Source organism: Rhinatrema bivittatum, chromosome 4 (assembly GCF_901001135.1).
Source record: "Rhinatrema bivittatum chromosome 4, aRhiBiv1.1, whole genome shotgun sequence".
NCBI classification, from domain to species: domain Eukaryota; kingdom Metazoa; phylum Chordata; class Amphibia; order Gymnophiona; family Rhinatrematidae; genus Rhinatrema; species Rhinatrema bivittatum.
In genome coordinates this window covers 380,355,132-380,383,071 of record NC_042618.1, presented here as the reverse complement: position 1 = coordinate 380,383,071, position 27,940 = coordinate 380,355,132, and the positions used below count along the sequence as shown (strand labels likewise).

The 27,940-nt window shown below is 44.7% G+C and overlaps 1 protein-coding gene across 3 annotated transcripts in view; it reads left to right on the top strand.

Annotated features, from left to right (window-relative positions):
• The window catches only part of TASOR (transcription activation suppressor), a 387,184-nt gene that overhangs the window by 118,684 nt on the left and 240,560 nt on the right, over window positions 1–27,940 (top strand). For all 3 annotated transcript variants that reach the window (XM_029600919.1, XM_029600917.1, XM_029600918.1), the window contains 6 exons: window positions 1,810–1,937; window positions 8,364–8,395; window positions 23,912–24,017; window positions 24,239–24,339; window positions 24,444–24,547; window positions 27,716–27,788. In XM_029600919.1, coding sequence (XP_029456779.1) covers window positions 1,810–1,937; window positions 8,364–8,395; window positions 23,912–24,017; window positions 24,239–24,339; window positions 24,444–24,547; window positions 27,716–27,788 — 544 coding nt within the window. The remainder of the gene's footprint in view (window positions 1–1,809; window positions 1,938–8,363; window positions 8,396–23,911; window positions 24,018–24,238; window positions 24,340–24,443; window positions 24,548–27,715; window positions 27,789–27,940) is intronic.

Sequence of the window (27,940 nt, the reverse complement as noted above, 5' to 3'; positions counted from 1 at the left end):
GAAATCCATACCTCGCCACCTTACAGACCCCCTCGCCCAAACTATATAACCATGCATCCACCAAAGCACGAGCGCTTTCCTTTGCTGGCCCCTTCTTATGGAACACTATGCCCACTGAACTATGCCTCGAGTTGTCTCCCAAGATATCCAAGCAAAAACTCAAGACATGGTTATTCACTCATGCTTATACATGATACATATGTGTTTCTACTCCCTACATATGCCCTTCCTCTATCCACCCAATACATCTTCGTTATGCACCAATTCTGTTTTGCTCCTTATAGCTACTTAATACATTCTATACCCTCTATTTAACCGTTCCTACTTGTACTTGCCATCACTCCCCCTATTTGCCATCTCTAACTAACTTATAAATCCATTCCTTCATTTATCCATCCTGAACTATGTTCCTTCTGTTCTTAGGCTCCCTATATTATTCATTAAGCTATGTTTAGCTCAGCACAGTTATAAGTTGCGTTTAATTGATATGTTTTGTTTTCAATTATGTTTACTTGTTTCATGTTTAAGAATTCATATATTAACCTTATGTTATATGTATAATGCTCTGCCGTATGTTCCTGTTCTCTGTACACCGACGCAATATCTCTGAGTGGCGGTATATAAAAAACTTTAAATAGATAAATTAAATAAATAAATAAAAGGACAGACAGTCCATCCAGTCTGTCCAGCAAGCTTTTGGTAGTTTCTGCCACACCATACAAGTCACCCCCATACTTATAAGTTTCCCAGATCATCAAAGTCAGGGCCCTTGTTTGCTGCTGTTTGAGTCCAATTCTCCGTCACTTCTAGCCTTGAAGCAGAGAGCAATATTGGCGTTGTATCAAGAGTTTCAGGCTTATTGGTTAAGGTAGTAACAGCCGCATCACAAATTGCCCTTATGCTTATTTATTTTCCCAGACTGCAAAAGTCAATGTCCTTGTTGGTTGCTGTCTGAATCTAATTTCCCTTTTCCTCTTTCCCCCCTGCCGTTGAAGCAGAGAGCAGTGATGGAGTTGCATCAACAATATGGTTAAGGGTAGTATCCACCACACCTGCAAGTTAACCCCCATGCACTCATTTCTTCATTTCCATTCTCTAGCCTTTAGGCTAGCCAGTAGATGGGAAGATTTGGTTCACCATATGATCTATCCGTGAACATCTCATGAAGCTCAGGATATCTGATTGGGGTCCAGTGTAACTAGAGTAGCAGTAGGGAATTGTGGAAACTTGACAGTTTTCTAAATCAGTAACTTTTCTTTTCTTTTTTTTGATTCAGCAGTTTCCTCCTACTTTGGGCTTCCAGCTCTAACAGAAATTGCCTCTTAGGCTTATGACATCATGAGTCTTCATTATCAATTATTAGATTTTCTTCCTCTTTATAAACCTCTACCTACCTTGCCATTGCAATGACAGATCATCCACAGTCGACAGCTGTTTCCAGAAACTGCTACTCATACATCTAGTCTGACCACTAAATGTCACCATTATACGGTGACTGAGGTTTCCTCCCCCCAGGAATGCTGAATGCTGCATCAGCAGCCTCAGCCTGCCAGGAGAGTAGAAATTAAGTTGAGGAAGCAAACATTTAAAACTAGACTTTTTTTTTTCTTTTTTTAATTTTTCTGAATTATATTAATGAGCTGATTAAACAAGTGTTCCAATTGGTAGAGGCAAAGTACAGAGTTTATTTCTGGGTTTATACATTTTAAATGAACTCTTAACAGTGAAAACCAATTTTGGTTTTCAACTATTTCATTGAATTCATTGTTTTTAAGATGTATATTTTTAATTTTGTTTTGCCTACTGTAGTATTATTTATATGAGTATGGATTTGATGAGTTACGAAGAAGGCCAAGACATGTATGTCCTTATGCGGTGGTTTCATTTGTTTACAAAGTTGAAATGACACAAGTACCGAAGTCTCTGCCTTCTTCAAGGTAAGGTTTAAGATGACTTGCACTGCATATTTTAGAATGTTTATAAAATTATTTAACATTGGCATATGACTTTGCACTATCAGACTTTTTTTGAAGCAAAATATTCATTTGATTTATATTCCGCCTTTCAGACTAAAGCAGATTCAAGTACTATAGGTATTTCTCCCCAGAGGTCTTACAATGTTTGTACCTTAAGGCAATAAAGAGTTAAGTGATCTGCCCAAAGTTACAAGGAATAGCAGTGGGATTTGAACCCTGGCTCCCCTGGTTTACAGCCCACTGCTCTAACCAGTAGGCTATTCCTCCACTCCAATAAGCTTCACATTTTATATTTCCTAAATGTGCTTAAAAACACATTCCCATAATGTCAATTTTTTTGTCTTCTATATATACTTTAAGTGGGGATTTACAGAGTTTTTAAAACTGTGATAGATTCTTTCAGAGATGTAAAAAGGTTTTGCATGATGTGTACACTGGCTGTACTTGGGAGGTGATACAAACAGCTGTTCAAGATGTAATTTAAGATTTAACAATATCACTGTAGTTTACTCTAGAGAAGTAGCCTTGTGTTTCCTGTACGTACCTGGATCAGTCCAGACTGCTGGATTTTGCCTCCGTTCCAGCAGATGGAAATGGAGGAAAATCTTTGAGGGCATACCCTCTTAACCTGGTGTGCCACTTGCAGCTCCTCAGTATTTCTCTGTCTCCAGCAGATGAAAGTGATGCAAAACCTGCAGTTCTGAACCTTTTTTCGTGGGTTCACTAATTTAAAAAAAAAAAAAGGAATTGTTTAAAAAGGGTGTCAAGATAGGATAGGAAGCTTCAGCAGTTCTCCCAGGGAGTTGGCAGGTCCTTGGCGGACCAACCTCCCTGGGACCCAGTTATTCTAATGCCGAAGGTGATAGCTGGTGGTCTGGCTCCCTCTTCTCTCCCTGCGGAGACCCGGTGCCACCTTGCTGTCCTTGCTGGAGCTCTTGCTCATTAAAAAAAAAAAAAAAAAGTGAACTTGGTTTTCCAGTGGCGGGGCTGAGGCCACATTCCCGGTCCATTCAGCAGTGGTTGCTCCCGGGTCCCTCTCCTTTTATGGGCTGAGGGTTGGCGGTGCTGCCCACATGCGCTCTTGTTCCAGTGGCCATGCCACGTGGTGTCAGCTGTGAGGCTGCAGGGAGCCGGCAGCGCGGCTCTCCCATATGGGCCTCTGTGCAAGGTGCCTCTCCGATGGGGAGGCAGCATCTAGAGCAGTGGCAGGTCTGGCGGCCAGGTCCCGTGGTGCAGTAAAAGGGCCGCCGGGAGGGAGAGAGAGGCCAATCCATTCCTGCTGAGCGCAGGCACGGTGGCCATTTTACATTCTTTCGCACATGCCACAGAGACATCAGGCGGGGGAGGGGATCTTCCTCCCACACTATTGCCGGCAGGGGAAAGTCCTGGAGCTCCCCTGGACTCCTTTTTTGAGCTTCCTGAGGATCATCCTGTTCCCCTGGGGAGGATTTAAAGGGTCTACCTGGTTTTTCAGCAGAATTTGTTCTGCTTATGCACCAGGCCTACTTGGCTAGCCAGGCCCGGGCCGGGGGGCCTCTGCTCCCGAAAGGGCCACCAGAAAGCTACCCAAGTGGCTGGAGCCGCACGGATCCGTTCGGGTCTGGAGAGTTCGTGGCCCCTCAGAGGATCTTGCTTCGGCGGAGCTCAGCTAGGGCAGGCCTTGGGTGATGACTCTGGATCTGGGAGAGGAGCCAGAGAAAGCAGCACCATTGGATGGGTATGATCCTAAGGTGTTTGCCTTTTTCAGAGGGATGAACTTAATCCCATCATATAGCATGTCCTGGCAGAGCTGGGTTTCGCAGCTCCTCTGGAGGACCCCAGCCAGAGTTAGGTGGATCCGGTCCTGGCAGGATTGTGTGGGCCAGCTAAGACCTTTCTTCTATCTCAGATGGTCCAGGAGTGGGATACTCCAGAAGCGGGCTTGCATGTGGGTAGGGTTATGGATATGCTCTACCTGTTGCCGGAAGACATCCTGGAGCTCTTGAAAGTCCCGAAGGTGGATGCTTCAGTGTTTGTGGTCACCAAGAGGACTAATATTTTAGTGGCCAGGGTGGCAGCCCTTAAAGACCTCCAGGACAGAAAGCTCGAGGTTCACCTTAAGTGTATTTTTGAGGTGTCTGCTCTGGGAATTTGAGCAGCTGTTTATAGTAGCCTCTTGCTCTGAGCAGGCCTGAGATGGGTGCAGCAATTCTTGAGTACCAGGGACCTTCCTTCTCAGGAGTCGGTCCAGGCGGAGCCTTTAGAGGCGGCGGTGGCCTATGGGGCGGATACCTTATATGACCCCCTTTGGACCTCCTCTAGAACTATGGTGTTAGATATTTCCGCCAGAAGACTTTTATGGTTGCGCAATTGGTTGGCTGAAGTTTCCTCTAAGTGCAGCTTAGTGCATGCCCTTTCAAAGGAAAGCTACTCCTTGGTGAAGATTTGGAACAACTAATCAAATCTTTGGATGACAATAAAGTGCACATATTGCCAGAAGATAAGCTGAAGGGTCCTAGAGGGTTTCCCCTGACCTGGTGTAGTTTTTGGAATCTGTGGCATTTTCGTCCAAATAAAGCATCAGGTGTGGGCCAGCAACAAACTTCAGGGAGGTCTCATTCCTGGTCTCAGTCCTTTCGGGGACGTTGAGCAGGCCGTGATGGTTTTGGTCAGGGATCCCTCGCCACCAAGTCCTCTCAATGAAATACGGCTGGCCCATTCCTCAATGCCGTCTTCGAGGAATGGGTCAAGATAATGTCAGACCATTAGGTACTAACTATCATTGCTCAAGGCTACACTGTAGAATTTGCTTGGCCACTCCAAGACCTCTTTCTAATCTCTCTGTGTGGATCGCCGGCGAAGAGGCGAATAGTCCAGCAGACCATCCACAGGCTGGAATCTCTGGGGGCCATTGTGCCCGTTCCTACAGAAGAAGGGGGTACGGGACGCTACTCCATTTACTTCATGGTAACAAAGAAGAGAGGAACCTTCCATCCCATTTTGGATCTCAAGAAGGTGAACAGGGCTCTCAAGGTACCGGATTTCCGGATGGCGACCCTGTGTTCCATCAGTGCGGCAGTGCACAAGAGAGAATTCTTGGCTTCTCTAGATCTGACGGAGTGGTATTTGCAGCAATCAGCGTTTTCTCTGGTTCATGGTCCTTGGCATGCATTTTCAATTTTGCGCTCTCCCATTTAGTCTGGTGTCAATGCTGCGTACTTTCACCAAAGTCGTTGTGGTGGTGGCAGCCCTTCGCAGGGAAGGAGGTCTAGTTCACCCGTACCTGGACGACTGGTTCACTCGGGTTAAGTCAGAAGCTCTCTGCAAACAGTCAGTGGACATGGTCTTGCATCGCCTGCAATCCCCTGGGTGGGTTGTCAATCAAGCCAAGAGTCACCTGCGTCCTTCTCAGGTCTTAGACTTTCTGGGAGTCCGGTTCAACACCCGAGTGGGCAAGATCTTCCTCCTGGACGAAGAGGGTTGCCAAGCTCCAGTCTCAAGTACAACACTGCCTGGCGGCGCCTATACCCAGGGTCTGGGATTATCTGCAGGTCCTGGGCTCCATGGCGTCGACTCGGGAGTTGGTTCCATGGGCCTTCGCTCATATGAGACCCCTACAGAGAGCATTATTGTCCCGTTGGGATCCAGTGTCAGAGTTCCAGGTTCTCTTACCGCTTCCGGACTCCACCAGGGACAGCCTCAGCTGGTGGTTGGTGTCAGATTACTTGAGGCAAGAAGTGGATCTCGAGGTGCCTTGGTGGGTGATAGTGACCATGGACGCCAGTCTCATCAGTTGGGGAGCAGTTTGCCAGTCTCACTCAGTCCAGAGACTATGGTTGCAGAAGGAGGCATCTTGGGCCATCAGTCGGCTTGAGACTAGAACTGTGAGGTTGGCGTTGTAGAGTTTTCTCTGCTCTTGACCAACCGGGCGATGTGGGTCCTCTTGGACAATGCAACGGCAGTGGCCTACATCAACCAGTAAGGTGGGACCAAAAGTCGCTCGGCACCCTTAGAAGCCGATCAGCTGATGACCTGGGCGGAGCATCATTTGTCCGTGCTGGCCACATTGCAAATAGCGGGAACAGACAACACGCAGACGGATTTTATGAGCTGTCTGAGATTGGACCCCGGAGTGTGGGAGCTCTGAAGAAGCAATAGATCTCATCGCACAGATGGAGTCTCCCCGAACTGGACCTGATGGCAACTCAAAGGAATGCCAAGGCCCCATGCTTCAGTCGCCAAAGAGAACACTGAGTGGAAGGGGTCGATGCCCTGGTACTCCCGTGGCCGAGCACAGTTCTGCTATGTTTCCTCTGAGGTCTCTGATAGGCAAGGTCCTTCGAAGAATAGAGGTTCATCCTGATCAGGTGATCTTGATGGGCTCCGGAGTGGCCCCGAAGGCCTTGGTTTGCAGACCTGGTCAATTTGGAAGTGAACGGTGCTCTGCTGCATCTGAGTCATCTTCGGAACGTTCTACGGCAAGGCCCTATATTTTTCGACCAGGCGGATCGCTTTTGTCTAGCAGCCTGGCTTTTGAAAGGAGGCAATTGAGGAAGAAAGGATACCAGGAGGATATCATTGTCTTGCGAGCTCAAAGCAGGGTGGCGTCTATGTCCTTAACTTGCTTCAGTGTTTGGAAGTTCTTCGAATCCTGGTGTGGTGAGCAGGGAGTCTTCCTGCGTCAATCCTCTGTGGTTCAAATTCTGGCCTTTTTGCAGAGAGGCCTCAGTAAGGTCCTGTCATTTAACTCCCCAGTACAGGTGGCGGCCTTGGACTGCCTCAGAGGCAAAGTTCAGGGGACTTCTCTTGCGGCACATCTTGTCGTGGTTCCTTTTCTTCGCGGAGTGAAGCACTTGAATCCTCCAGTCTGTCCTGGAGTCTCAGTGTAGTCCTTAATGTCTTATGTGATGCTCTGTTTGAGCCTCTTAAGGCCTCTTTAAAAGACTTAACTCTGAAAATGGTGTGTTTGGTGGCGATTTGCTCCACTCTGAGTGTATCTGAGTTTCATGCTCTTTCTTGCCGGGAACCTTTTTTGCGGATTTCCAATTCTGGAGTCTCCCTCCGGACGGTTCCTTCCTTTCTTCCAAAGGTGGTTTCAGCTTTCCATTTGAATCAATCTGTGGAATTTCCAGCTTTTCCCAATGCTGAGGCGGAACCTTCTCACTCTCGAGAATTGAGGCGCTTGGATGTCAGGAGAAACCCTTTTGCGTTATCTTGAAGTTACTAACACCTTTAGTCTCTTGGATCATCTTTTTGTTCTATGGAGTGGCTCTAACAGGGGCCAAAAAGCGTCCAAAGTGTCTGTTGCCTGCTGGTTGAAAGAAGCTTTTTACTTTCGCTTTCATTTGTCACAGTCGCCCGGTGCCGAAGGGGTTTGAAAGCACATTGCACTCTCTCAGGCAGCTTCAAAGATGGAAAATCAATTGGTGTCGCCGCAAGAAATTTGCAGGGCGGTGACTTGAAGTCTTTGCATACTTTTTCCAGGCATTACCGTTTGGATGTCCAGGCTTCGGACTTCGCCAATTTTGGCGACAGTGTCAATCGAGCTGGACTCTAAGGAACCCACCCCAGATAGGGCAGCTTGGGACATTCCAGCAGTCTGGACTGATCCGGGTATGTACAGGGAAAGGAAAATTGGTTCTTACCTGCCAATTTTCATTCCTATAGTATCATGGATCACTCCAGACGCCCACCCTTTAAAGGTTTTCAGTTCCTTGAGAGTCCACTTGCACTGTCATTCTAGTATTCCTTCATTGTCTGGTTATCATTTTCATCGGAAGGAAGGTACAAGTTTATCCTTATCTTACGCAGAAAGTTCACTTATTTATAGTTATAGCTACTTAGTTCTTCCTTGTCCATTACTTGACATGCCTGTTCAATAGTGTTATACAAATGCTTGGGTACTGTTTTATACTGAGGAACTGCAGGTGGCACACCAGGTTAAGAGGGGGTGCCCTCAAAGTTTTTTTTCTTTCTCCATCTGCTGGAAGGGAGGCAAAACCCAGCAGTCTGGACTTATCCGTGGTACTACAGGATCGAAAATTAGCAGGTAAGAACCAATTTTCCTTTAACTGCAGGATGAGAACCAGGGAAGCCTGGGCTCAAATCCCACTTCTCCCACTGTTGCTGTGACCTTGGGTAAGTTACTTTGCTCTAGGTACAAATTCATTCATAATGAAATATTCTTGATTGTGCTTTATTTGTAACCTGTCTTTCCTCAATATGTATTCCAAGTGAGATATGATGCAGTAGTCTGTGGGACAGAATGCAGCAAGAAATTCTAGTTCAATATGTTGAATGGTCTAACAATTCCAGTATTTTAATAAAATGTTACTAGTTAAAAAAAAAAAAATGTATTTTTGAATTAACAATTATGCAAGGAAAAAAATATCTATTCTTTTCTTTTAGGTCAAACAGTTTTAATGTGGACCGAAATACAGGTAAGTGTTACTAACGAAGACTTTGTGGTTGGTTTTTTCTTTAATATGTAATAGGTTGGAATTGTTGGCAGTAGAATAAGTACTACTTTGAATGCCTTGTTCTAGGAATTCCTAGTCTGCTGTGCTCCTTGGTTTACTGACTGTGCTCTTCTTCAATGCTTAAAATAGTGTTTCTGAGCAGTAGTTCTCATTTTAATATAGGGCAGGCATCTGTGTGTCATTGTAGGACTGACCAGGGCATCAGAGATTTGTTCTGAGCTGTTTACCTTTTTGAGGAAGAGTCTTGTGTCCCGGGGCAAAGCCCAGCCAGCAGCAGGGTAAGGATCGAGAGTCTCAGTGTAAGAATACCAGCAGGAAACCATAATGCCCTGGGAACTGAGTTGTACCAGCAAATTCCTTGAGACTGTATGGGGTTTAAGTGCAGCTCTCCCATGGGTCTCTACCTTTTATCCTGGCCATTTGACATTATCTGGGGGCATTTATTTAAAAATTCTTATATACTACCTTCTGACCTATGTCAGTCTAAGCAACTTAAATTTGTAGTTTTAAAAATCTCATAATGTAGTAGACATCAAAGTCCATAATACATCAATTTATTAAAAAAACAAAATAAAAAAGCCCCCCAAACATCATATCCCTGTGCTTGCAGGCTCTATATATCTTGCTCTTCTGACTCATTGCGTAGGCCTGCCTGCTGTTCCAGAGAGTGCTGATTCAAGTTCCGGTATGTCTAATAGTAACTTATCCTTCTTAAGAACATCAGAAATTGCCATGCTGGGTCAGACCAAGGGTCCATCAAGCCCAGCATCCTATTTCCAACAGAGGCCAAACCAGGCCACAAGAATCTGGCAAGTACCCAAACGCTAAGAAGATCTCATGCTACTGATGCCAGTAATAGCAGAGACCATTCCCTGAGTCAACTTGATTAATAGCAGTTAATGGACTTCTCCAAGAACTTATCCAAACCTAGCTACACTAACTGCACTAAACACATCCTCTGGCAATAAATTCCAGAGCTTTATTGTGCATTGAATGAAAAAGAATTTTCTCCGATTAGTCATAAATGTGCTACGTGCTAATTTCATGGAGTGCCCCCTAGTCCTTCTATTATCTGAAAGTGTAAATAACCAATACACATCTACTCTTTCAAGATCTCTCATGATTTTAAAGACCTCTATCATATCTTCCCTCAGCCGTCTCTTCTCCAAGCTGAACAGCCCTAACCTCTTCAGTCTTTTCTCATAGGGGAGCTGTTCCATCCCCTTATTTTGGTTGCCTTTCTCTGTACCTTCTCCATCGCAACTATATCTTTTTTGAGATGTGGCAACCAGAATTGTACACAGTATTCAAGGTACGGTCTCACTATGGAGCGATAGAGACATTATGACATTTTCCGTTTTAACCATTCCCTTCCTAATAATTCCTAATATTCTGTTTGCTTTTTTGACTGCTGCAGCACACTGAGCTGACGATTTCAAAGTATTATCCACTATGATGCCTAGATCTTCTTTTTCCTGGGTGGTAGCTCCTAATATGGAACTTTACATTGTGTAACTACAGCAAGGGTTATTTTTCCCTATATGCTGCACCTTGCACTTGTCCACATTTAAATTTCATCTGCCATTTGGATGCCCAGTCTTCCAGTCTCGCAAGGTCCTCCTGTAATGTATCACAATCCGCTTGTGATTTAACTACTTATTTTATTTATTTGTTAGACTTTTATATACCGTTGTTTAGACTAGCCGTCACAATGGTTTACAAACGTTTCAAAACATATACACAATCCAGTAAAAGATATAAAAACAAAAATAAAATTAAAAACATAAAGGCATAATGAAAACATGAACATAATGTAAAACTAAAGAACAGTTAAGTCAATTAAAAGTATACAAATTGAGATAAGTGCTCTGCAAATCATGGTCATAAAACAATTAGTAAATCAGTAAAAATGTACAAGTTAAGTAAAATAGTCAAAAAGAAATTGTGGTAAATGACATTAAGAAAAATTCAGGTTTTAACAAATGCTTGGTTTGTAAGCGTACTCAAATAGCCATGTTTTGAGAGCTTTTTTAAACAACTTAAAGTCAGATTGCAATCTTAGATCCAATGGTAAAGTGTTCCATAATTTAGGTCCTGCAAGTGATATGGCTTTCTCTGACCGCGCTGAGTCGAGCTGAAGAAACTGAAGGGACAGAAAGTAACCCTTTATTGGCTGATCTTAAGTTTTGCTGCGTAGTATGTAACCGAATAACAGCGTTAATCCAATCAACTTGCTCACCGTAGATTGCTTTATGCAATATACAGAGTTCTTTGTATTGGATTCTGTACTCAATGGGTAGCCACTGCAGAGATTTCAAAATAGGTGTGATGTGGTCTTTTTTACTACAACCTGAGAATATCCTTGCGGCTGAATTTTGCCGAATCTGGAGAGGACAAATAGTGGATTGTGGAAGTCCAAGTAACAGCGAGTTGCAATAGTCAGTACCAGTAAATATTAAGGATTGTAAAACTGTTCTGAAGTCATATGGATTTAATAATGGCTTTAGACGTCTGAGCATTAACAGCTTACCATATCCCTCTTTAATTTTAATAGCAATGCATTTTTTAAAATTGAGCTCCGGGTCAATCCAGACTCCAAGATCTCGCACTTTGTCTCTTAAATTGATCGTTAGATTGTCAGATGACATTGTTATCTTTTGATCTGAAATGGAAATTTTCCTTTCAAGGAGGATAATTTCAGTTTTATCAATGTTTAAGCTAAGTTTCATTTGCGATAACAATTGTTTGATGTTCAAGTACATAGCTGTAATTTTATACTCTGAATAATTTTGTATCATCCACAAATTTGATTACCTCACTCATCGTATTCCTTTCCAGATCATTTATAAATATATTGAAAAGCACTGGTCCAAGTATAGATGCCTGAGGCACTCCACTGTTTACCCTTTTCCACTGAGAAAATTGACCAGTTAATCCTACTCTGTTGCCTGTCTTTTAACCAGTTGGTATCCCATGACTTTTTAGTTTTTCTTAGAAGGCTCTCATGAGGCACTTTGTCAAATGCCTTCTGAAAATCCAATTTCCTAGCATGTAGCCAGATGGACTCAGGACCAATGGGTATTGTGCTCTCTTGATAGATGGGAGACTGAGTCAGATTTCAAAGCTGACGTCAGCCTACATATACCTGTGCAGCATGCTTAGCTCTTCAGTATTTCTCCGTCTCCATAGCAGATGTGTGGACTCTATCCCAAACGAGAATAGTGTAAGAAGAGAGAAAATTTACCTTTAAGAAGAGAGCCCCGCTTCCCTTGCGGTAAAACCTAACTGTCCCTCCCCCATTCAAGATTTTTCTGAGGTGATTTCGATATCCCTCAGAGGTGAGCCTTAGTCCGCCGGCCGATTCCCGGCATGGATGTAGGCCCCAGGGTGGCTGAAAGGCAGCTTGTGCAAATTCGAGCACGGTGGTGAAGGGATTCCCCTCTCTCCCCATAGCTGCAGACCGTCCGGTAAGCGCCGAGACCAGGTAAGGTAGAAACCTTTGGGGCAAATCTTTAAACTTAGCAAGGGCGCAGATTTGTTCGCCCAACCCTGCGTGAACAAATCTACGCCTGATTTTATAACATGTGCGCGCTACCGCGTGCATGTTATAAAATCCAGGGTCAGCGCGCGCGAGGGGTGGGGGGTGCACAATTGTGCAACCGGTGCGCACTGAGCAGCCTGCCTCCGTTCCCCCTCCCCCCCTTCCTTATTTTGTGGAGATACGCCTGCCTCTGGCAGGTGGAACTTGCGTGCGCCACCAGCTCCCTGCCCTGGCACAGGCCGCTGTGCTGGAGCCTTCTGCCTCGCCACTGCCCCCGGACACGCCCCCGGCCAGCTTGGGACAGGTTTTCGGCGGTTACCCACGTATCCCTTTAAAAATCTGCCCCTTTTACTTCTAAGTCTCCAAGGCTCGAACAGCTGTACAGTCTTTCCTCCGAGGTTTAAATCGGGTTGAGCAGCCCTCCTTTGGGGCAGGCCCGGATTCAGTGCGAGGGTCCACACATGTGGAGACCTTCCGGGAGGGGGGTGTCGCCATCTTGCTTTCGAGGTCATCGGCGCCATTTTCCCCCTCCGGTATGTGCGGGGCAGGCATGAGGCCCGAAGTGCCTAACTTAAGCACTTAACTACGGTTTGAGCGCACAGCGGCACGCACATCTGGGTTGTACGCACATGATGCACACAATAGGCCGCATGCACAACTTGCCGCATAAATGTGCCGCGCGCACAAACCCCTTTGCCCGCGCACTTTGTGCGCACAAACCCCTTTGCCCGCGCACTTTGTGCGCATAACGTCTGCCCATCCGTGCGCATAACTCCACGCCTAAGCCCTACACGCGGACAAATAATGGCACCGCCATCCAAGAAAGCCAAGGGACCCTTCCTTTGCCAGCCTGCCACTTAAGAGCCGCACAGCCTGGATTGGAATTCCTCCCTTGCCAACTGTGCAAACAGAACCAGGGAGAACCAAATCAAGACCCTCTACAGCTAGGGGAGGGATCAGATATCACAGATGATGGCATCCCGGACCTAAGTATCTCCAACTCTGCGCCCCTGCAGGAAAGTTCATCCGGGGCTACCACTACAACCCCTCCTGGGATCAACATGGATCCAGGAGCCTTCTCCTGGGTGGAATTTTTCAAAGGGCTGCAAACCTTTGTCCAGGCGCAACCAGCCCCTGCTGTCCACCTGACTCAAACCCAGCCGGAAGCACAAGTCCATCCTGGAACCTCCCGGGCTTCTCGAGACATGCCTCTCCTAACCAAGAGCCTCTCTGGGGATCCAGATACCTCAGAGGATGAATCCAACTCCCTGGAAGAAGGAGAAATTCCCCCAGGGATGGAGCCATATTGGACCATGCTCCGATTCTTCCACAAGGACAAATTACCAACCCTTGTGTCCCAGACTATGAAGACACTGGGTCTCCCAGGCACGGAGTCCACAGCGGAACCAAAGAAGAATCCCATGCTGGTGTACTTCCATAAGGCCTCATGCTATTTCCCTATGTTGGAGCACATTAAGGAATTGATTGACCTGGAATGGAATGCTCCAGAGGCCACTTTCAAAGGGGGGAGGGCTCTAGAAGCCCTATACCCGCTGGAACCCACTGCTAAGGAACTTCTATGTTTCCCCAAAGTGGATGCTATGATCTGTGCAGTCTCAAAACGCACTATGATCCCAGTGGAGGGAGGAGCGTCACTGAAGGACGTCCAGGATAGAAGGCTGGAAGCCATCTTTAAGCAGTCCTTTGATGTATCAGCAATGACGCTACATATTGCTTCTTATTGTGCATTAGTGGCATGTTCCTGTTTGATCCTCACCAGAGACGCAACCACGCCCGGAGAAGCGATGGAGCCTGTGATCTCCTTCCTCACCGATGCTACCGCAGACCTCGTGCGCACCTCCATCCAGGGGTATCGCCGCTGCAGTGGCGGCAAGAAGACAATTATGGCTCCGGAATTGGGTGGCTGACTCAACTTCCAAAGCGAACCTCACAAAAATGCCTTTTAAAGGATCCCTCCTGTTCGGGAGCGAACTGGAGAAATTAGCCAACAAATGGGGTGATTCTCTACTACCCCGATTACCTGAGGACAGGAACAAAAGAACATATCAGCGCTCCTCCCCCCAGAAGAACCTAGGGTAGAGGATCACAGCACTTTAAGCCTTACAAGAATACACAGTCCCAAGCACCTCGTCCTTCAGGAAGGTCTCATTCCTTTCGGAAGGGGCACATTAAGAGAGGAGCAAGCTCAGGGGGCAGGCCCTGGCCGTACCCCACAATGAGAAGACGCAGACCCATCCACAGGAAGAAGACATAGGGGGCAGACTTGCCCTCTTCTACCAAAGATGGGTCAAGATAACTTCAGCCAAGTGGGTCCTAACCATCATTCAAGAGGGGTACTCGCTGGAATTCCAAAGCATTCCCCCAGACAAATTTATGAAATCGTCGTGTCACTCCCACTCCAAGAGACTGGCAGTGGAAACCACGCTAGCAAGACTACTCAGCCTGAAGGCAATAGCCCCAGTGCCCACGATTCAACAAAATACTGGCCACTATTCCATCTATTTTATCGTTCCCAAGAAAGAAGGAACATTCCGGTCTATCCTGGACCTCAAGGCCGTCAATAGTTACCTGAAGGTTCCACACTTCCGCATGGAAACCCTACTCTCCATTATAATGGCGGTATAACCGGGAGAATTCTTAACCTCCCTGGACCTATCTGAGGCCTACCTTCACATCCCGGTCCATCAGAACCACCAGCGCTTCCTGCGATTTGCGATTCTGGGCCATCATTATCAATTCCGAGTGCTACCCTTCGGACTAGCTACTGTCCCCAGAACCTTCACCAAAATCATGGTGGTAGTGGCGGCAGCACTGAGGAAAGGAGGAGTCCTGATACATCCTTACTTGGACAATTGGCTGATCAGGGCAGAGTCTCCAGAGGAGAGTCACCAGGCAACCACCAGATTCAAGAATCTACTACAAGAACTCAGGTGGGTCGTGAACACAACCAAGAGTTGTCTACAGCCCTGCCAGTCACTAGAATAACTGGGAGTCCGGTTCGATACCAAACAGAACAAGGTCCACCTTCCCCCTCCACGATGAAGGAAGCTAATGGATCAATTACAAAAGCTGTTGACCTCAGTCCGCCCCAAGGTATGGGACTAGCTTCAAGTCCTCGGCCTCATGACATCAACTCTGGAAGTTGTTCTGTGGCAAGGGCTCACATGTGGCCGCTACAATGTTCCCTACTATCATGATGGAATCCAGTGTCTCAGAACTACTCAATTCGCCTCCAGCTACCGACAGAGGTTTGGGAGCAGCTTCAATGGTGGCTACAGGAAGAACACCTAAGCAGAGGCATAAACCTATCCACTCCGAAGTGGATCTTGCTCACCACGGATGCAAGCCTGAGAGGGTGGGGAGCCCACTGTCAGGAACTGACGGCCCAGGGACAATGGAACAAGGAAGAGGTGGGATGGAACATAAACCGCCTGGAAGCGCGAGCGGCCAGACTAGGCTGCTTACGATTCAGCCACAGACTCCGAGGCGAGTCCGTCAGTCATGTCTGACAATGCAACGACCGTTGCTTACATCAACCGATAGGGAGGAACCAAGAGCCAGCAGGTGTCTCTAGAAATAGACCCCCTCATGGAGTGGGTGGAAATAAATCTACAAGGGATTTCGGCTTCCCACATCGCGGGAAAAGACATCTCTGCGGACTATCTCAGCAGAGAAAGCCTAGACCTGGGGGAATAGTCGCTGGCGGACACAGACTTCCAGCTAATAGTAAATTGGTGGGGTCTCCTAGCCATGGACCTACTAGCATCTTGTCGCAATGCCCGGGTCCCCAGATTCTTCAGCCTCAGACGAGAATCACAATCTCAGGGAAATCGACGCTCTCGTCCAGAACTGGCCAGAGGAAAGCCTCCTGTACGCCTTCCCACCCTGGCCACTACTGGGCAGGGTCCATCCACAAGATAGAACACCACAGGGGACTAGTCCTATAGTCGCCCCGGATTGGCCAAGAAGACCATGGTACGTGGACATGCGAAGACTATTGGTGGGGAATCTTCTTCGTCTGCCGCCATACAGGGACCGATCTCCCACGAAGACCTGGCTCGATTCTCTCTTACGATAAGGCCCTTGAGAGGACTAGCCTAAAGAAGCATGGCTTCTCAAAAGCCATGATTGACACCCTGCATCACGCACGCAAGTTCTCCACATCTGTCTTACATACGGATCTGGAGAGTATTCGAAGCTTAGTGTGAAGACTGCAGTCTCCTTCCGAGGAAAGCCAAGATTCCCACGGTCCTAGAATTCCTACAGGATGGCATACAGAAGGGGTGGTCATAGTGGTGGCTCTGAGGAAAGAAGGAATCCTGGTGCACACATACTTGGACGACTGGCTGATCTGGGCAAAGTGATTGGAAGAGAATCTCTGGGTGACCAGCAGGGTGTCGTCCCTGCTTCAGGAGTTTGGTTGGGTCATAAACAAGGACAAAAGCAGCATCAAGCCCTCCCAGTCCTTGGAATATCAGGGAGTACAGTTCCACACCAAGCAGGACAAGGTCTTCCTTCCACCTTCGCAGATAAGGAAGTTGATATCCCAAGTATGTCTGACGAACATGATATGCCCCAAGATGTGGAGCTATCTTAAAAGTCCTCTGGCGTCAACCCTGGAGGTAGTACCGTGGGCGAGGGCACACATGCAGCCACGTCAACACTCCCTGCTGTCACGTTGGAACCTGCTGTCTCATGACTTTTTGATTCGCCTCCACTTATTGATGGACGTATGTTCTTGGCTCCAGTGGTGGCTTCAGGAAACTCTCCTGAGCAAGGGTGTAAACCTGTTCCCGCCGATCTGGCTGGTTCTTACGACAGATGCGAGCCTCCGGGGTTGGGGAGCTCGCTGTCAGGAACGGTCAGCCAAAGGATGTTGGACCAAGGAAGAAGTGCTCTGGAGCATAAACCGCCTGGAAGCCCGGGAGGTCAAATTGGTGTCTCTTCAGTTCAGCCACTTACTCCAGGGTCAGGTGATCCACGTGATGTCTGACAATGCAACAACTGTAGCCTATATCACCCACCAGGGAGGAACCAAGTGCTGGCAAGTATCTCTGGAGATAACCCTCCTTATGGAATGGGCAGAATTGAATCTACAAACTATCTTGGCCTCCCACATGACAGGAAAAGATGTCAGAGCAGACTTACTAAGCAGGGAGAGTCTGCATCCAGGAGAATGGGCATTGTCGAACAGAGCCTTTCAGCTTCCTGGTAGATCGCTGGGACCTCCCGTCCATTTACCTGCTGGCCACATCTTACAATGCAAAAGTCTCCCAATTCTTCAGTTGCAGAAGAGATCAGTGGTCTCTGGGGATCGACTCCCTTGTTCAGGCCTGGCTAGAAGAGGACTAACTATATTCCTTCCCTCTGTGGCCACTTCTGGGCAAGGTCATTCGCAGAGTTGAGCACCACAGGGGATTATTCCTAGTGGCTCCGGATTGGCCCAGGCGCCCGTGGTATGCAGACACGTGGAGACCCCTCTCTGCCTCCCACCTCACTGGGGCCTGCTCCAGCAAGGTCCGGTCCTTCACGAGGATCCAACTCTATTTTGTCTTACGGTTTGGCCCTTAGGTGTTGCGCCCATCGGTCGCAGATGGCTATGACCTCTGTTGCTCACCTCTTCTTTTTTTTTTTTTTTTTTTGCCTGCTCCAGTGATTTCAAGGAGTCTTTCAGCCTTAGCCTGCAAACGCCACTCTCCCCGGCATCCCTGGGACGGCGTGGTTGATCCCGGACGCCATCTTGATGATGGAGTTACCTAGGGCGCGCATCAACCTCTTTTTCCCATCAAGGTGGGAACCTCTAGGGCGTTCCCACCTGTGGCATCACCCGCCAAGAGGTATTTAAACCCTATGCTTCCTGACATCCAGCGAGTTAGCAAGGACTTCCGTCTTGTCTGATTCCACTCCTACGGAGATCTTCTCTTCGCTTCTCAGTACTTGTTCCTGACTACTGAAATTGGACTTAGGCCCCCCCAAAGAGCGGGTACCTTATTTTACTCTGGCTTTCCACTCCTCGGAGGGCCATCTCGTCTGCAGGAATCAATACTTCTTTTGTGAGTACCATCATCTACCACCTTGGTGACAAGGCCTCCGGCGTACCTCGGGCCACTACCGAGTGCTCTCTGCCTGCTTCATCTCTACTGTGAGTGCTTTCGTCTTCTCTGCTCCTCTGCTACAAGTGCTTCTCTCATCTCCACCTGATTCACAGCATAACCCGTGCTGCGGGCCACTACCGGATCATATCTAAGAAGCATCTCCACTCCAGAGGAGCTGCCCTGGCATACCCCACTCTGCGGACTACTACCAGGAGGACCAGCTTTGCACCACTTCACTCTGGACTGAGTCTATGCCCACCTAGTGGGATACCTACGTTCCTGCTTAATAAAATTTATTACTCTTGTCTGTCTATTGAGGCTAGAGCCTGTCATTTTGAGTCCTCACAGGGCTCCTCCCATGGGTGGAGCCAACTCTCACTACGACCCAGGGGTTCACAACCACACCAAACAATAACATTAGGTTTGCTAGGAAGCGGGGATATTTGACGGCAGTTATTACCACCTTGCTCCATGCGCGGAAGTTCTCAATGTCCTTAGCATATGTGCGGGTCTGGAAACTGTTTGAAGCCTGGTGCGAGGAATGTGGTGGTGTCCCTCGTATGGCCAGAATCCCTTCTGGAATTTTTTACAGGGCAGCCTGAATAAAGGGTTGTCCCTTAACTCCTTGAAGGTCCAGATAGCGGTGCTCTCCTGTTTCAGAGGCGATGTGAACAGAACCTGCCTGTTGATGCATCCAGACATTAGCCCATTTTCTAAAAAGAGTAAAACGCCGCTACAGGCATTGTCGTGTAGGGAACCATTCCTCTGGATGTCTCCAGGGGCGTTACAACTTTATACCGTTCCATCCTTTTTGCCCAAGGTAGTCTCTGAGTTTCATGTGAATCAGTCCATTTCGTTGCCATCCCTAGATAGGCCATTTAAATGTCAGTAGGATTTTAATGCTGTATCTGAAACTTTCAGAACCAGTGCGCAAGACAGACCGCTTGTTCGTTCTCCACTGTGGAAGGAGGCAGGGAGAACCAGCTTCATGGGCTACATAGCTCGCTAGATCATGGGAGCTTATGTAGAGGCAGGAAAGCCATTACCCTTTCAGGTTAAAGCTCATTCCGCCAGGGCTTAGGCAGTATTCTGAACATAAGCAAATGCCATACTGGGTCAGACCAAGGGTCCATCAAGCCCATCATCCTGTTTCCATCAGTGGTCAATCCAGGCCATAAGAACCTGGCAAGTACCTAAAAACTAAGTCTATTCCATGTTACCATTGCTAATGGCAGTGGCTATTCTCTAAGTGAACTTAATAGCAGGTAATGGACTTCTCCTCCAAGAACTTATCCAATCCTTTTTTAAACACAGCTATACTAACTGCATTAACCACATCTTCTGGCGACAAATTCCAGAGTTTAATTGTGCGTTGAGTAAAAAAGAACATTCTCAGATTAGTTTTAAATGTGCCCCATGCTAACTTCATGGAGTGCCCCCTAGTCTTTCTACTATCCGAAAGAGTAAATAACCAATTCACATCTACCCGTTCTAGACCTCTCATGATTTTAAACATCTCTATCATATTCTCCCTCAGCCGTCTCTTCTCCAAGCTGAAAAGTCCTAACCTCTTTAGTCTTTCCTCATAGGTGAGCTGTTCCATTCCCCTTATTTTGGTAGCCCTTCTCTGTACCTTCTCCATCGCAACTATATCTTTTTTGAGATGCGGCGACCAGAATTGTACACAGTATTCAAGGGGCGGTCTCACCATGGAGCGATAGAGGCATTATGATATTTTCCGTTTTATTCACCATTCCCTTTCTAATAATTCCCAACATTCTGTTTGCTTTTTTGACTGCCGCAGCACACTGAACCGATTTCAATGTGCTATCCACTATGACGCCTAGATCTTTCTTGTGGTGTTGCACCTAATATGGAACCCAACATTGTGTAATTATAGCATGGGTTATTTTTCCCTATATGCGTCACCTTGCACTTATCCACATTAAATTTCATCTGCCATTTGGATGTCCAATTTTCCAGCCTCACAAGGTCTTCCTGCAATTTATCACAATCTACTTGTGATTTAACTACTCTGAACAATTTTGTGTCATCTGCAAATTTGATTACCTCACTTGTCGTATTTCTTTCCAGATCATTTATAAATATATTGAAAAGTAAGGGTCTCAATACAGATCCCTGAGGCACTCCACTGTCCACTCCCTTCCACTGAGAAAATTGTCCATTTAATCCTACTCTCTGTTTCCTGTCTTTTAGCCAGTTTGCAATCCACGAAAGGACATCGCCATCTATCCCATGACTTTTTACTTTTCCTAGAAGCCTCTCATGAGGAACTTTTGTCAAATGCCGTCTGAAAATCCAGTGGGCGGAAGCTAAGCTACTGTCTCCCATCGGCATCCTGCCGAGCGGCGACGTGGTCGTCTTGCACACCTTCTCCAGGTTCCATCACCCGGACGTCCAGGACCAAGAGGACGCAGCCTTTGCAAGGACCGCAGGCAGCCTCCCGTCTCGATGAGGATTAGCTTTTGTACATCCCATTGGTCCTGAGTTCATCTGGTTACACTCTATGAAATGGAAAAATTACTTATCTGATAATTTCATTTTCCTTAGTGTAGACGGATGGACTCAGCATCCCGTTCACGGCTGCCCAAGAATCGCCTATGAAGTAAATATAGATTCCAAAAGGTTACGGGTGATCTGTCTCCCAATTCCTAGATCAGGGCTTGTTTGGTTGAGTACAGTTATCTGTTTTTAATGAAGCTATAATCAAGTTCTTTCAATAGTATGTCTACAATGACTTTTGAAGAGAATACTGAAGGGCTGAGGTCACTGTAGGGGTGTATCTAAGGTGACAGCTTTGAAACCTGACTGTTTGCATCTGCTAGAAGGGGAGCATGTAACCCATTGGTCCTAAGTCCATCTGTCTATGCTAAGGAAAACAAAATTATCAGGTAACTAATTTCTCCATTACAAACCACACCCTTTCCAAAACTTGGCAACAGTAGATTCATCAACAGCCATGACAGCAACATTCCAGACCTGGAATATGGGGAAGACCTCAGTCAAGATAACTTCAACAGGTTTCCCAGAATCCTAGCAAGAGTGTTTGACTACATTTTTAATGGAGGTACCCAACTTCATCACTCCTTCCAGTGGGGGGGAAGGCTTCAGTTTTTTTCTCACTATAGTCTCTCAGCTACCAACTGAATACTCAAAATAATTGGCAACAGATAGCATCTGAATTTCTATTCCATTCCTCCTCTGTACTCAGCATCATCAGCAACATAGTTCCAGATCAACTTCCCTTTGAGCAGAGTTAGAACCAGGCTGCTGGCACTAACCTTTATAAAGGGGAGAAAGCAGCTTTTAAAGTAGGTGGGGGTAAAGCTGACAGTTCAGAAGCTCATCGTTCAGAATGATATATCTTTGAATATAATTACAAAACAGGGATGTTAGGGCACCCAGGTAGAGAGGTTGCAATAAATGCTAAAATGGCCCAGGGGCCTTTAAAATCAGACAGATAGATTCCAAATTACTCCTGTCAACTGCTAAGAAGGTTGTTTATACAAAGTACATACTTTGACATTTCTAGCATTTGTATGCAGACATCTTAAAAAATAGAATAAATAAATTGTAGAGTTTAGAATGCATAGCACTGAATGAAGAGGAGGATAAAATTGATAGAGACCTGGTGGAAGGAGATCAACTAATGGGACATTGTGATACCAAGTTACAAATTATAGAGTGTCATGTAGTGCTATAGAAATGCTAAGTAGTAGTAATAGTAGGATGAAATTGGTGGAGGACTGGCACTATATGTTAAAGTATATAGAATCAAACAGGATAACAGTTTTATTGGAAACAAAATGCACTATAGAATCTTTATGGTTAGAAATTCTTTGTGATAAGAGGAATAAAATAACTGTCCACCTGGCCAGAATGAACAGACAATGAAATGTTAACAAATTAGGGAATCTATCAAAAACAGCAACACAGTAATAATGGGTGACTTCAGTTACCCTGGTATTGTCTGGTCAGTGTTGCATCAGGACATGCTAAGGAGGTAAAGTTTCTAGATAAAATAAATAACGGCTTCATGGAGTAGCTGGTACAAGAACGGACAAGGAGGTGGGGTGAGCTATTTTATACCTAATCCGTAATGGAACAAATTATTTGATGAAAGAGGTAGTGTTATTAGGGCCACTTGGCAATAGTGATCACAACATGATCAAATTTGACTTGATAACTGAAGGGAGGACACTAAGGAAATTACTGTGATAACATTTAATTTTCAAAAGGGAGATTATAATAAAATGAGGAAAATAGTTAAAAAAAAAAAAAAAAAAAAAATTTGAACAGCTGCAAGGGTCAAGAGTTTACATCGGGCATGATGACGTTTAAAAATACCATCTTGGTTGTCCAGACCAGATGTATTCCACACATGAAAAAAGGTGAACGGAAGACCAATTGACTGCCGGCATGGTTAAAAGGTGAGGTTAAAGAGCCTATTCTAGCCAAAAGAACATGTTTCAAAAAATGGAAAAGGGATCCAAATGAAAAAAACAGGAAAACACATAAGCACTGGCATTGATAAGGAAAGCAAAAACAGAATTTAAAAAGAAGCTTACAGTGGAAGCAAAAACTCATAACTACTTTTTCAAGTACATTTGAAGCAGAATGCCTGTGAGAGGGTTAAAAGGGGTGCTAAGGGAGAACAAGGCTGTAGCAGAGAAATTGAATGAATTCTGGGCTTTGGTCTTCACTAAAGAAGATATAAGGCAGATACCCATGCAAGAAGTGATATTTAAAGGTCATGATTCAGAGGAACTGAAACAAATCTGTGAACCTGGAAAATGTACTAGAGCAAATTGACAAATTAAAGAGTAGCAAATTATCTGGACTGGATGGGTATATATTCCATAGTGCTGAAAGAACTTAAAAATGAAATTGCAGACCTACTGTTAGCGATCTGTAAACTATTGTTAAAATTGGCTATGGTACCTAAAGATTGGAGAGTAGCCAAAGTAACGCTCTTTCTCAAAAGGGTTCTGGGATGATCTGGGAAACTTCAGACTGGTGAACCGGACATCAGTGCCAGGAAAAATGGCTGAAAGTATTCTAAAGAACAAAATTACTGAACACACAGCCAGTTTAATGGGACATAGTCAACATGAATTTATCGAAGGGAAGTCTTGCCTCACCAATTTGCAATTGGTTTTTTTGAAGGCGTGAATAAACATGGCTAAAGGTGAGCCAGTAATGTATCTGGATTTTCAAAAAGTGTTTGACAAAATACTCATGAGACTCGAGGAAATTAAAAAGTAGGAGACTGTCTATTGTAGATTGAGAACAGGTCAAAAGATTAAGAAAAAGAGTAGGGCTAAATGGTCAATTTTCTCAATGGAGAAGGGTGAATAATAGAATGCCTCAGGGATGTGTACTTGGACCACTGCTTTTTAACATAGTCATAAATGACTTAAAGTTGGGAACAAGTGAAGTGATCAAATTTGCTGATACAAATTTCAAAGCTATGCATAATTTTCCTCTATTATGTGGGACCTGTTTCACAGTATGGCCATGAGACTGTGCAGCAGAGGAAACTGATATACTGTTAAGTGCTGCCCCTCCTGCCAACTATGCATGTGGCACAGGACAGGGTGGAGGCAGATCTGACTCAGTCCAGTGGGCAATGCCAGGATATCCGTTATTTCGCAACACTCAGAGCGACTGCCCAGCATGCCTTATCCTATGGCCAGCCCTATCTTCATGTGCTTATTTTTTTATCCTCCTATTGCCTGTTTGCTTCCCCCCCACCCCCTCCAAACCACATTACTGTATTTTCTTTATCTTAAACTCTAGATAAATCTAACTACATCTTATGGCGAGGACAGCTATTAAATAAAGGAAAACTCTTATGCTATGCTTCTTTGGAATCGGCAACCCGTCCATTTCTTCCTTTCAAGCTGTAAGTATTTTATTACTTGTTTTATTGGGGCAGGGACTCACTGTAATTTTTTGTAAAATAGCAGGTTTTGTGTTACATACATGCTGAAAAAATAAAGCTTCAGACCCATACTCTTACCATACATACCTCATTCATGATTTGTGTCAAATTTCAATTAAAAACTTTGCAAAAATGCTAACACCTGTATTGCAATTTGACCATTGCTTTAATTTTTATTTCAGTCCTGAGAAGTTGGAAGTTGATACAGTTATGAGCATTGAACTGTTAAAAAAAGAAATTCCTGCAGTGTTCTGTAAAGAAGCATATTTTGGGTCAAATGAAGGTAAATAAATTTGTACTAAAATAGGTCACTGTGTTGATTTCCCCCCCCCCCCCCCCCCCCCCCCCCCAACTGATTTTTTTTTTTTTTCCCTTTTTGTATATTAGTTGTGAAGAATCGAATGTATTGTAGCCTTTATGATGTGGTTGAGAAGACAAGGACTGGGAGTAACTTGGAATGTTTGCTTCAAAAACTAGAAAAGGAAAAACTAGTGAGTAAACATTTGCCTCTTTAAAATGTGTATATTACATTTTGCTTGATTCATGTTTTATGTATATATGTTTGGAATTTGCATAGAATTTAAGATAATGCAAATCTTTTTTTAATTTAAAAATGTTTTTCAATTGATTCTCTTGGTATTTTTGAATTTTTGTCTTTGATCTTATAACACTTACCACTAGATTAATGAAAATGCTATAATATCGCATGCATAACGCCTGCAGTAAGAGAGAGGGGCGTGTTTTTGGTAATTTTTAGAATTACTGCACCGTGCTGTAACATAGCGCTTCGCATAGGTAATATCGCATAGTGTGGTAAAGTTTTCGCACCCCGCAATACTTCTGTTTTGCAGCTCTTGAAATGCCCAAATAGGCTGAGAGAGCATTTATTTTTAAGGTCTTCATAGTAGTCAACTATTTATATCTCTATAGGAGGGCCAGATAATAGCTTGAGGTGAGACATTGGTGGTGGTTTAGGGGCCAGTTTTACATGTAGAGTGAGACATACGAACAGCACACTTCACCTCTGAAGATTTGAAGTCATTTGGAGTGAGGAGAATCTCACAAAGATGAGATTTCTACTAAGTTCTCTCGCCCTAGCTTGATGGACTTTAACGGTACCATCAAGCTAGGGCGATGGTTCTTATATGATCAATGATGCGCTTCCAGTTAATCAAGGGGCTCTCACCAGCATGGTTTCACTTGGTTAAGCAGCCCTTGTTTTCACAAAATGATTTAACCCTCCATCACCTCTCTCCAGATGACAAAATAAATTATACATAGAATATATACTATAACACGGAAATTCATTTCAATCATGGGGTTTTTGGCAGGTTCTGAAACCTTTTACTGGATTAGTATAAGAATTATCTATAAATATTATACATATTTTGAAACTACATAGGTGTGTTTATTTCACATCAGAAACAATATTCACATCTGAAGATGAGAACCAGGTTGTTTCAGCAGCTCATGTACAATATTTTGGGATATTTACATAGATCCAATAAAAGTGATCACAGTCTGCCAAGAATACAATTTGCCCCAGGAGCGATCCAGCTACAAGATCACTGTTTTATATTCCAGTCACTAAACTGAAAGTAAAATGCTCCTAGGAATTTTTCTGCTTTCTAAAAATAGTTGTGCATTAGTATGAATTAAAATGTTAACATTTACAATAGCTTTTACACAGAGGCGTGCACATACTAAAGATTGATACACCCTACAATTTCACTTCTCCCCAAACTTAAGTCCTAGTATTACCCATCAAGCAGTACTTGCCAATCTTCTCTAGACACCAGAAAAATCAGTATCCCCAGTTCTTGCAGATTCTCCATCAGAACCCACACAGGGTGATTCTAGCTCCCAGCATTCATTTTCAGAGGACTCCAGCCATTCAGAGGATGTACATCCAGGAGTATACTCCTCCAAGGTGACTGAGGACCCTGCCTAGATCATCATCTTAAGGAAGTAACAAAGTGGTGGATGCCACAAGAAGTCTTTCTCAAATTTTTATTGAAGGAGACGTAAAATATCATATGCAAGTGCCCGACTCTGGCCGAGTTTCGCCACCAGCGGTGGCTGCCTCAGGGGCTCAGCACTTCTTTGATCCTAACAGCAGTGAACCCTCCTGGCCAAGGGAACCCTCAGTCTCTGGCAATTCAAATTGCTCATCCTTCACAGCATGGATCCTTAATTAAAACAAACAATTTTCTTTGTTTTAATTTACTTCCTTACGGCTCCACTGGATCGCCTACCCTGTTGCTTTTTGGGTAGATCATCATCTTAGTCATTAGAATCCTGGATCAGTGTTCCCTCACTTCTAGGCTCTGAAGGGGAGATCAAATGGAAGGGGATCAGGCCTCCAGAACACAGTCATCTCCTCTGGAAGACTTTTCCCTACTCTCTGGACAAGTTGGGAAAAGTCCTCTGAGAAAATGGCTGAGGACAAAGATCTTTGCAGAAACATGAGCTTCCTTCAGGTTCTGGAAACACCAGCAGAGCTAGCAGCTGTCCTTTCATCACATCCTGCAACAATTACAAATGAGAATGTGTGAAAATCCAGTTTCCTGTGCCCCAGTAGCAAGGAAACTACCTCAAAGTAGAAGAGAAAAATCTCCAGGGTTTGGTATAATGCAATTACTCCATCAATCAGTAGTCAGTCAACTCTTAAGAGGGAAGAAAACAAAATATACTCACACTCAACCAGAGAAAGTCGGTAAGACTATTTTGGCAAAAAGATGTTTCAAAGCTCAACGCAGATTTTTAGAACAGAACCCAAGATATGCCATACTGGTTCAGACCAAGGGTCCAAGCCCAGTATCCTGTTTCCAACAGTGGCCAATCCAAGCCACAAGTACCTAGCAAGTACCCAAACAGATTACAAGCTACTATTGCTTATTAATTAGCATCATAGCAGTGTTTGGATTTATCTTCTAGGAACTTATCCAAAGAAATCGTTTAATCTTTCCGCAATGGCCTTATCTTCTCTTAGTGCCCCTTTAACCCCTTGATCATCCAATGGTCACCAGTTTTTCATGGTGCAATGCTTACATATTTGTATACAAAAACTGACACATTTTCTTTCTTCTGGTAAAGGAGGAATCGCATACCCTCAACCACTCTTAGATGCTGAGGAATGTATATGCCATATTATTTAATCCGTCTGAGGCGTTTGATACTACCTCGCATTCCTTGTCAGCCTCCTTCCAATTACGCCCTGACTTATCTGGGCAAATTTTAGCCAGATAACTATTTCTCTGGCTACAGTTTAGCCAGATAAGTGCCCAAATATTCATTTAGTTGAATAACTTCTAAGTTATTCGGCCAAATGCTTCTGAATATGGATCTTTCTCTGCTCTGATATCAGACACCAATAGGGGTAAGCCATTTTAGCTTTCTTTTTTTAAAGCAGGAAACCTTTTCTGGTTTAACTTAAGTTTTGATTGCCAATTTGAAGCTAATTGTGCTTTGTCTCTCTTGAATGTTTTTACTGATTTAAATTTTGTTCATGGTCTTAACTTATTTGATACTAGCACAATTTTTAGTTTGACATTCTATATAATGTCTTAATTTATAAGTACTAACTCTTAAGCTATGATAGTTTTATTGGAGTTATTTTATTTATGAATTGCACAACTTTTTCTCATCTGAACTCATAGGTTTTTATTAAACCACTGGGGGACAGAGGTTTCCTTTTTCTCGTTTCTCCTTTGCAAATGGCATCTCCATATGGTATGTATTTTAATTTTTAAATATTAATTTGTTTAGCTGGCACGAAGCATATTTGGAAATGTTAAAAAAGAAATGTAGTTTGCAAAATAGGATGGGCAGTGTAGTTCTGAAAACAAGTCTTTTTGTAAAACTAGCTTTCAGAATTGCATGTC